General features: G+C 41.8%; 1 protein-coding gene across 1 annotated transcript in view; it reads right to left on the bottom strand.

The window, feature by feature from the left end:
• Crim1 (cysteine rich transmembrane BMP regulator 1) overlaps positions 1-10,771 on the bottom strand; it is a gene marked incomplete at its 5' end in the record, with an annotated part of 141,562 nt that extends 130,791 nt beyond the window's left edge. Inside the window, one exon of the mRNA XM_010611427.3 lies at positions 10,519-10,771. Within this exon, the coding sequence (XP_010609729.1) occupies positions 10,519-10,771 (253 nt within the window). The remainder of the gene's footprint in view (positions 1-10,518) is intronic.
• Between the last annotated feature and the right edge of the window lie 804 nt (positions 10,772-11,575).

Genomic DNA, 11,575 nt, shown 5'->3' with positions numbered 1-11,575 from the left:
GTGTGTGTGTGTGTGTGTGTGTGTGTGTGTGTGTGTGTGTGACTTCAGTACTAGGATTGACACCATGGAGTACTGAGCTGTACCCCCAACCCTTATTTTATTTTGAGACAGGAGACAAGCTCTCTCTAAACTGTCTGTTCTGGCCTCACACCTGCAAACCTCCCAAGTACATGGGATTACGGTGTATACCACCACACCCATCCTTTAGAGGTACAGTAAATTGTTATAACTGTACGCATTCATCTCTACCTTCTTTTACTAATACTGCAGCTTTTTCTTTATTAAAAAATGAAAACCCTGTATCCGTAAGAGCTTTCTTCCTCAGAAAATCTCAATCAAGATATTAGTAAAAATATAATACTGGCAAAATTGGAAAATGAATACAACATAATATCTACTAGAGAGCCCTTGCCTGCAGTGATAAAACTGTAAAAACATTTGCACTGATGACTTTTTCACTGAATGCAAATTCCTGTGGAAGTGACTGTGCTCTCAAACTTTCTTGAATTTTCCTCTAGTGTCCTTTTTGGAAAAATATATAAGGAGAACAAGTATAAACCATCCAGCTTGGATAAGTTGTCTGCAATCCTAGATAATGGCTTGGGAATAGTAATCACGCTAATCAGTGAGGTTTGAGGGCCGTAGAGACCAAGAGAACAGCTCAGGAAAGACAACTCCCGGTGGTCACACCCTCTGGCTGAAGGGGATGAGCTGACCAACCTCTGCCAAGAGGTGAGGACCAACCACACACGCAGAGGGGGGGCTCAGACTCCTCCTGGAGGAACGCAGCCCTGCCCCAGGGAGTGGGCTCCTCTCACAGCTCCCTTGGCCAGCAGCTCTAAGGATTGGGATTCCAGAGCCTTCGCTCATGTCAGGCAAACTTCTGTGGGGCCAGGGTTCAGCCAGACACAGCTGGGCCAGGCAGCAACTCAGCAGCTCTGTTGACAGGGAATAACCGAGAGGTCACCTACAGCTGAGTCAGACCACAAACCCTCAAGGGACTGCGCAGGGCTGCTCAGCAGGGTAAACCCCAACCCACTAATGGAAGACATCAGACACACGTTAGGGAAGCAGCTGCAGTCGGCAGAAATAGAAAGCTTTAAACATGGCTCCAAAAGAATACCCTTTCCTGGGCTGGAGGTGTCAAGCTGCTTCTTGTTCTTTTAACAACGACAGTAAGTGTTAATATGCTCATTAAGTACATAGAATTTAATCTTAAAATAAAGCACAGATAAGTAACTGCTCATCCACAATGTGTGGTACTTCTTTATTCTACAGCTTGGGAGCACCTGTGGAAGGAAGACATGGGGGTGTTTGGGCTAGGCACAGCTGGGGACATGAGAGATGGCTGTAGGGACAGGGAGGCAGCTCAGTGGCACCACACCTGACTGGCAAGTACAAGGTCCCGAGTTTGATCACTGGTTACCTGTATGGGGTGGGTGTGTGGCTTGAAAGTGCAGAATCAACAGTTAAAGCCAAAAAATGAAAAAGTTTAGAGGACAGAAAGGGCAAATCAATGAATGGCAATGGTACAAAACTTTATTACACTGCCTAATGAGTGTACAGAAAGCACTCCTCTAAATACCACTTGTAAACCTGATGTTTTTATCTATCCCCTCCTGTAGCCCTAATGTGGCTGAATAAAATGCTCTTCTAACCCCACCTACCCATACTTCCCTTGGCAACAGCATATAAAAATTTTAACCATGACTTTTTTTCTTAGATCATGGGCACAAGAAATCACAGCCACTAGGTCACTGTATGACTTCGCACTGCTAAAATGCAGGTATCATTATTCAACCAACTTTTCTCCAACTGGTCTTTTGCCAAGTTTCTTGAGCTTCCTGTTTGTATTTCCCAGATATTTAACCTCATTTCCGCCTTTTCGTAACCCTCTTTTATTTTCCGTGTACCAGTTATCAAGCCATCAAAACAACAATGATTTAAAACATGTTTTCAATGGTGATTCTCTTAAAAACAAAGTCAGGAAAATTTTGTAATACTGATTTAATTATCAACATTAAAGTGTACTAATTATAAAAAATAAATAACTTGCCTATATTTTCTTTCTCATATGATATTGCTGGAAGTTAATAGGAAATACATGTATTTATATTTTATTGTCACTTTACATGTATATATACATATTTATGTATTTCTTTGTGTATATATACCTAGAAGTAAGCACATAGGTCCTCCCAAAAGGAAAGACATTATCAATTTGTGACTGTCATTACAAAGAGTAAGAAAGCAATACAGATTTAAAGTTGAACAACTTTGCTGTCTTAACTGAGTATCTGTAAGTGGCACTTGGAGAGCAAAAGGAAAAATCAGCTGGGATCCGGATCCTGCTGACTGGGTACAGAGCTCCTTGACTCACCTGAAAGGTGAGGTTAAATGTGGTTTTTAGGGCTACTGTTTCCAACTAGACAAGCAACTGTAACTGGATTCCTCTAAAATAAAACTTGAAAACAATTTATGTAGGCTAAAGCAATATATTCACCAGCATAATTCAGTACTGCTTTCAGATATAACTACTCTAAGAAAAACAGAATCTGAGTAATTTCAATGTAGTACCTTATTAACCTAAAGGCAAGGAATCTGTACATGTCCAAGTCCTAACATGGAGAAAAGTAAGAAATGAGAGTTTGAAAGCTATTTTGGGGGGTGGGTGAGTACATAAATCCTATTATCAATGTGTACATCAACAGTAGTTTAGAAGGGCCAAGGGCTTCCCTTGAACTATATAAATCCCACAAAATAAAGAGCCCCCACCTCTTCTCCCTCCTTTTCTCAACAGACTTTCAGTCCTGAGAAGTTGCAAGAGCCTTACAAGTTTAACTCTGCTGTATTATTTGAAGTACATAGCAGTCATGTTTTGAGGGAACATGTAAGTCTTAGTATCTCTGATCTAGTGAATTAATTACACTAGGTCACTTCTACTCTAGTTCATACTGTATCAGGAAAGACCTGGAGATGTTAATATCCACAGATCAATATAATCTCCAAAAAACTATAGACATAGGTTTGAGATATATTTCTAATGTTTAGGCAAAGACAAAAATCAGTCAATTTATATAATGAATCAGCTCTACTAAAAACAATTTCCCCAGTATTTAAGTTTCAGAATTTGATGTGTCCCTTACCATGTAATTCTACACACACAAGATGAGACGTCTCTATTGCATTTGGCTTCTTTTTAACATTAACGAGTAAATAAATTTTTTTCAGTACTGGGGATTGAACCTAGGCCCTTCATACTGAGCTACCTCCCCAACCCCTCATTTTTATTCTAAGATGAGGTCTTGCTAAGTTGCTAAACCACTCAGACTCGGCTTGAATTTGACTATCCTCCTGCCTCAGCCTCCCAGAGTGCTGAGATTACAGGCATATATCACCACAACCAGTAGGGAGGGGAATTTAACTGTACAGTGTATTAATATTTGAGGTAAAACAATTTATAGCATATGCTTTTTAAAAACAATGGAAGTAGTAAAAGTCCAAAGAAGGGCCAGTGATAAAGACAATATTCTCTCAGAGCAGCACAATAAATCTTTTTCTGTTCAGGGAAGTGGATTCACATCACTTTATGACTTTGCTGCTCTACGTGTGGCGAAAACTAGGAGGAACACCTTCTCTTGGGGCTTCCTGGAAAGGCAGATCCCCCAGCCTTGACCTGATCCTTGCGATTACAGACCTCTAAGAAACTCTTTTCCACCCAGGACACCCAGAACTTCTGCCCCAACCCACGGACTGCAGGGCCAGGTGGGACTGTGCTTGGGAGCAGAGTCAACCACCCATCTTCCCTTGTGGTTTATGGGGAGCGGCAGGTCCCATAGCACAGGGGAAGCAGCTCTACCTGCTGCTGCTCGGTGGCCAGCATTCTAGGAAGAATTCTGTTGTTCTGCTCAAAGGTGAGATAAGAGTTAGCGCTAAGCCCAGCTTCACCTAAACATTCCCGGTGGTAACATGCTGCATCCACAAGCATTGAAACACAAAGCAAAATAAAAGACTTATTTATTTCTAAAGACTAATTAAACTTTTGTTTACTGACAAAAAAATTACAGATGGCATCAAGAGTTAAAACACTTGATAAGCCCACACAGCACAGGCTGTACTGCGGCCTACACACCAAGAAAACAACCAAGAATAACATTCAGCACTTACACTTTACGTGTGTGAAAAAAAGTGTGAAATAAGGAAAATGGAATAAAAAACACACAGTGATACTGCTTAGGTGAAACTGAAATAATAAAATTACACCACAGAATAATTAAAAGTTAGTGCCACGCAACTTTTAAAATCTGAAAAAGTCTACAAATGAAGCCATGTCTCTGTGTCAAAATTAGTTCCACCTTAGAGAATATAGCCATACAACACACACACACTAAATTTTCTTTTGTTTTCAACAGCAGGAGAAAATACAGATATGTAATCCCATATCAACCAGATCTTTCTCATCTTATTTCTAGTCCTTACTTAGAGGCTAGCAGTGTATTTTTATGCAATGTAAGTTTCCAGAACAAATGCTTAAAATATTATTTAGGACATTCATAACATATCTTTAAAAAAAAATCAAAAGCAGGTTCCCCTGGTGCATGCGAAATGTGATGTGATTTGTGGACCGTACGTACCCGGAAGGCACTCAGAGAATGGTCCTTCAGCTAAACAGCAAACCATGGTGCTGCCATGGTACGTGGCCCTCAGAACCTCCTTTTTCAATGACTACATGAATAAATGCATGACCAAAGAAACAATGAAAGCAGCAATCCCGGAAGGTATGTGTGGAGAATGCTGAGGGGCAGGTTCTTCCAGAATGAAAGAGTCTATGACTGTAATAATCCTGTTTCTTTACCTCTCTAGCCAATTATTTAATCATCTTAGAGCTCCTACCCTGAGCCAGCTCTGATCACAGGGATAGATCTGACTGCCTCTAACACACTTAAACACTTGTAGAGGCTTTTCTGAACGAGAGAGAGTACAAATAAATATACTGGTCGATCAGCCGGCAATCAGTTAAACATTCGTTTTATGTTGCCGGTGTGGAGGTCGACATCTGTTCTCCCGGCTGACTTTCAGTTGGCCAATGGTACTGGACGTCGTCCACTGTATTCAGTGCTTCTGCACTGGCTTTACTGCACAAGTCCCTTGATCTCAAAAAGTGATGCTGTCAGTCACTTTTTCTTCCATGATGCAATTTTTATCACCTTCATCTTCTAAAAGCGCTCCTACATTGCCGATGCGATCAGAAGTCACTAAGGACACCACACTCTAGGATGACTCACAAATCCTTATCTCTCCTTCAGATCTCTCTGCGTTCCAGACCTGGAACTCTCATCTTCCTCTTGATTCTCCATAGACACCATAAACAGAACAAAACAAACTCAGTGTGAACGCATCCGACCTCCCATGGAGCGCTCTCCTTCTCTTCCACATTCGGTAAGTGACACCACCGTCTGCTGCCTATCGGCCCCTGAACACCCAACCTGACCATCACAACTCCACAGGCAGTTTTCTGACATCGATCACTCCCCTCCCTATCTGGAAGGGTTTCCCCTCTCACCTCCCAGCCAGCCAGCCCCCCAACTCACTGACCTCAACACCTTAACTTCCTGTCTGTGCCTTCTGCTCATCCTCTCCTTATCAAAGGCTGCTCTCGCACTGTTTCCCTTCTGAGCCACCCAACATACTTCTCAGAGCTGGACTCAATTCCCCGTCCCTCCAAAAAACCTTCCTTGACTTACTCACCTTAGGAGTGCGGTGCAGTTTTTACGTATCTTTCACATAAGACAATGTAACACGGCATTGTAGGTCAAGTTTTGACTGTCCATCTCTCCTCAATGCAGACAAAACTCATCCACAGCTTAACAGTGTCTCTAAGTGATTTTAGCCAAAACACAGAAGGAATTTCTAAAGCTTAGGTGTATTCCTCCTTTTGCAAAATGTCTACCATTCAGCTCCAAGTGGGGGTAAATTCCTCATAATCTATTTCATTCAGGAATATGACGGCTGATGCATCAATGACTAAAAAATGTATTTAAAACTTCATTTTACGAATCCCACAGAGGTGCCTCATGGGCTGGTCTCTGGCAGTAAGCCAGTGTGAATTTTTTACCATTCTTGCACTTCCTTGTCTCTTCTCTACCTACCATACTCATCTCCTAACACAAATTGTCACACTGTTCACAGTCCCAGGACAGCTGTCCTGCGCAACAGTCACAAAATCCACACACTTCCTATAATTCATGTACACGGCCTCAGGTGATCTGGCCATTATCACCTCCTTCCTTCCCTCCCTCAGTTCAGGTCACACTGCAGTCTTGCTTTTTCTTGCTATTCTTTCAATGCACTCAGCTTGTTCTCACCTTACAGCATCTGCGGTGCTGTTTCCTCCACAGCAACTCTCTCCCCTCACATTACCGGGAGGCTCCTTTTGCATCATGTTTCAGTTCAAATGTGCTCCTTTCAAAGAACACCTCCGATACAGAAGCGGAGGTCCATGTTCTCTCTGCCAAGGATACTATTCTGTTTTCTCCACCTTCAACACCGCACACCTTGATACTATGCCCAAAAGAATGCTTCCCAAAGATGCCAATGAGACAGAATTGAGTGCACCTGGATCAGGCCACGTGCCATCACTGGCCTCCTGTTCCTACCTGGGCTCTGTAAAATCTCCCATGCTTTGAACAGTCCTCTCTCTTCCCTTTCTGTGCCTGTTACAACTTGTGGTCCATCATCAGCGACGTCCCTTGGGCCCCCCTCTCCCCTCAGGGTGTTTCCTCCATCTTCTTGCTCTACCTGCAACCTGGGTAGCCGTGAAGTCCTTGTGAATGGGGACAGTTGTATAGGGCACAGTCCATAAATCCTCAGGGCAGGTAAGTGTCCCTTTTGTGCTGTCACTTTCAGGTCATTCTTTCATTTCCTCTTTAAAAAACAAAGCCTTGTTCACTTGAAGTACATGCACTCAATTGTATCCCAAGCTACTGTCACTATTATATCTGTCTAACAGAACTTCTGGCTCATGTTTGCTCATTCTTGATGTCTTCACTGTCTGCTGGGACAGTTCATCCTGGTTTGGCTGTGTGACCTTCCATCTCCAGTGACCTTTCTCTTCAATCCCTCCTCGGCCAACCGCATCATCTACATCATTTTTAGCCCTCCATACAACCAATGAAAATCTTCACCCCAAATTCCTGCTCATTTCTTTAGCTTTTCCCATCAGAACTTGCTCTTCACCAATCACATCACTTACCCAGTTTTTTTCTCCTTCCCAGTGTAGACTGCATAATCATCATAAATATCCTCTTGCATAAGCCTCAATTCCCGTATGTCCCTGTCTGTCTTTCTACTCGATTTATCAAGACAGAGTAACCCTGGTTACCTCTCCTCCTACAAGGCACCTGCACCAGAGCCAGAGAAGAACACACACTGATGCTGGCCAGTCTCGCCTCGAGTTCGTAAGCACCGACCTCAAGTCAGCACCTGCAGGCGAGACTGTCCGCGTCCCCAGTCAATTCACTCATCCTCTTCTCAGAGATGGCTAACACTGTCCTCTGCCTTAAGTTTCCACGTGGCTTCTTTCACTTCGGGTGAGACAACGACCTTCCCTTAGACTTCTCTGGGAAAGAGAAATGATTTTACTTTTCTCCTCAAAAATTCTGCACTAGGCTGGGCGTGGTGGCACACGCCTGTAATCCCAACACTCGGGAGGCTGAGGCAGGAGGATCGCTGTGAGTTTGAGACCAGCCTGGGCTACATAGTGAGTTCCAGGTCAGTCTCAACTACACAGTGAGACCCTGTCTCAAACAAAACAAAAAACAAAAAAAAAAATCCCTGCTTTTCTTCCACTACTGGCTTCTTCCTCCTCACTAGTTCACCCTCATCGTCACACATTCACACATGCTGCAGTGTCCCCATACTTTTTTACAGCCCCTCAACTCTTCAGCCCCCTAAGACTAACCACTCCACTTTTCAATTCCATGGTAACAAATCACATCTCAGAGTCTTCCTATTTCTATTACTTGCCCTATTAATCATTCTCTTTGAGGTTAGAAATCCTAGGATCATCTTTTTAAGTTTCCATTCCTCCCTTCATCTGCTTGCTAGCAGATTCTGCTGGGCCTTCTATCCATACGAAGTACACTCATTCTTCCATGCAGTTTCCCTGCTCCCACCCCAGCCCACCTTCTCACGGGGCCATGTGTAAATAAGGGAGACAACTCTCCACCCGGCCTCTTGATTACACCACCTCCCTTTGCTACCCTGTCCTGAACCTGCTCCTTCACCCCAGTTGGCCTAACACTGAGTTCGCCATCATGGCTCCTCTCTGCTCAGAAACCTGTAAGGATTTCTGATAGTTCCTGTCACCCGCTTTAGCTCTTCGCACGGCATTTAAGACATTCATCATCTGGTTCCACGCAGCCTCCTCTTCTGTATTTCCAACTACCTATTCACGTTAAACCTGTTCTTTTAGGCCAGTTCTGCAAATTCTTGTTTTTATATTTTATTCTTTCATATGTCCTGTCTCTGAAATCCACGATTATCCAAAGCCCAAACTGTTCCGATTCCACCCACCACAATACCATATCACACAATTTCAGGTCATACTGTCTTGACCCTAAGCGCCTGTAGTATTCCAACTTTGAACCTTCTATCACTATTAGTGACTCGGTAATTCATAAGAACATTGTCACTAATTCTTTCACATATGATATATATTTTAATTTTATGAAAAAAACCCAAATTTTCTTAATCAAATAATAACAAAGTTATTACACTGTGTACTGTTACCTTTAAAATTGTTACTCAAGACATAAACCCAAATGATTCTTACAAAAAAAAAAAAAAACCAGTAACACAACCTTTTCTTTTCAATGAACTAAGGTCAGCTATTAGAAATAAACAACTTAGCATATATATTGAAATAATTTTAAAACAACAGATTATGCAATTTGGCTTATTTTGAATAATAAAGCATTTAACCAATTCTACTTCTGGATTATATACAGACCATTTGACAAAATCAGTTCAACATTTTTTAAGAGTAAAGAAATTTAGTCAGATATGGTAATTGCTCATGTGGGAATTATCTTAAAGTTCAAACTGCTGAATCTCACAAACAGATTGTCTAGAACCAGTTTAAAAATTAAGAAAGTTAATCTCTACTTTTCAAAGATCATAAATACACACCTAACTAATTACAAATGCAACTGTCCTAAGTTTGGGACATAACTACCTGCGATGGCATCGTACTTAGATCTGCTACATCTCAACAACTTAGATGGTTGCAAAGAGGGTGTGTGCTCTGGAGCAGGGTGTAAGTGATGACAGACACAGGCACTGTGGGGCAATGGAAAAAGTGTCAAGAAATGTAAGAATGGCAAAAAGTAATAAATCTAAATTGATATATTATTTCATAAAATGTGACTTTAAATATGTACGAGTAACTAAATTAACTATTTACATAGATATAGGGCCACATCCTTTATATCCCTATATGTTTATACAGTATACTAAAGTTGACAAAATACTTTTTTTTGTTTTAAAGCAAATGAGGACAAAGATGAGCACTAGGCCACCAGAGGACAGAGATGTGTTAGGTCAGTGCTGGTGGGGGACAGGGCTGAGACCCAAGGCCAGGCCTACCCCCTTGTTAATTTTGGTTGTGGGCCATAGCACCAAGCTCTGGATACTCCACTTGGGATTACCCTAGTTACAAATCGTGTTTTCAATCTTTTCTAGGTTGTATGCATCAATGTAGGAGTTATGAGCCATATTAGTAAAATTTCCTTGTTAATTTTTCTGACTTTTATTGTACATGTCTACAGTACACAATGTGATCACGTTCACTGTAGGGAACTGGTACTTGTACATAACACATTTCAATCCTTTTTTTCCTCTGCCCTCCACTCCCTTTTATTTTTCACTCAGATTCACTTATTTATAAGACCTTATAAAGTTAATCATCATATGTCCAGATGGAAAAGCTGACTCATAGGCCAAAGAACAATTCTGGACTTCTCTCCAGAGAATGGGGCCTCATGATACACCCACACCTTGATTCCTGCCCCTGGTAAAACCAACCTCAGCCTTCAAATCTCAATGTGCAATTCTCCCTTCTTTTCTGCTGGGCTCCCAGCGCAGGATGAGCTGTCTTTCTAATTAGCAGAATCTCCTCATGGAGCACCATCCTGTCGTCAGTGGAGCGGAATGGATCTCATGACAACAGATGCTGATCTCAAGCACACCACTCGAGAAATCATCTGTTCCGCAGAGGTGACCCGGGCCTGCTGGAGCCGGCTATGCTGGTCACACCACATTACCCACTCCATGCTTCCCGGAAACACACATCCAACACCTTATCAGTATCTGGCACACTTTCTGCATCTCTGTCAGGATTCTAAAAGCTACCACACTCTATAAGCTTGTCTTTGCCTTTTCAGGCTCAAATAGAGTCAGCGCTCAGAGTTAGACACTATTAAGTCTTCAAGATGGATGGTTAACAAAATTAATGCCTACCTTCAATCCTCTTTAAAGCTGAAAGGCACATATCCTTCCTCGGAAACTCAAAGGGGTTGTTGCAGGTTCGAATGGTGTCACATTCACATTTCCCATTGATTATATTGCAGCCAGAGATAAGGTTTTCATTGCATGGTTCAAAACCAAGAAGTTGGTCATCATCCCAGTTCTCATCTGTAAAACAAATGCCCAGATGATGTTTGTTTGCTGCTTCATACAAAGGCCTGTTTGAGAGCAAAAATGCATAGAGATGTCACAATGAATGTCCAATTCTGACACCTCAATTTGTGAAAGGTCTTTGGCTGAGAGAATACAAATGAATGAAACCCAGCCTCCTCCTAACAACCCAAAAGAGTGAAATGTGGCCATACACATAGATGTTAAATTTCAACATGCAAACATCTGTATCAAAAGCTGCTACTTTTCTCATGGGCCACTTCAACAACAAATGAGACTTTTTAAAAATTTTGCATTTTAAATAAAATTTCTTGGATTTTTCTGCATTTAATAGATTACATGAGTTACATTTGTCATCTACAAATTTTTTTTTCAGCACTGGAGATCTAACCCAGGGCCTTGTACATGCTAGACAACCGCTTTACCACTGATCTACATCCTCAACCCCAAAAGTATTTTTTAAAGCTAATTTTTTTCTCTATCAGTACAGACCAGTTTCAGATTTAAAAGAGTTCTTCAATTTAACACATCAGGGCAGCTAATAAACAGCAAAAGTAAGACATATAGAAGAGTCAAGAATAAGAGCCCATAGAAGAAATCCTCCCCAGTGCATTACGGGACCAATCACTAGTGTTTAAGGCTGTCCATGGCCAAGCCCAGCTAGAACCCCAAGCCTAAAGGCCACAGCCTGAGAGGCTGAGCTCATCACATTCTAAAGCCGAAACCAATTCAGGTGCGGGTCATGGAATAGAGTAGTCAGTGATAAAACTAGATTTTAAAACCAGTTTTCCTCAGACTCAGCTCAGAAAAATGCAACACAAAAAAACAACAGGCCGGTTGATTCTTACTAATATTCCTCACAGGTCAAACATCTCTCATA

The sequence above is a fragment of the Fukomys damarensis genome, unplaced genomic scaffold (assembly GCF_012274545.1).
Source record: "Fukomys damarensis isolate Sample0158 unplaced genomic scaffold, DMR_v1.0_HiC HiC_scaffold_2, whole genome shotgun sequence".
NCBI lineage: Eukaryota > Metazoa > Chordata > Mammalia > Rodentia > Bathyergidae > Fukomys > Fukomys damarensis.
This window is presented reverse-complemented; position numbering and strand designations above follow the sequence as displayed.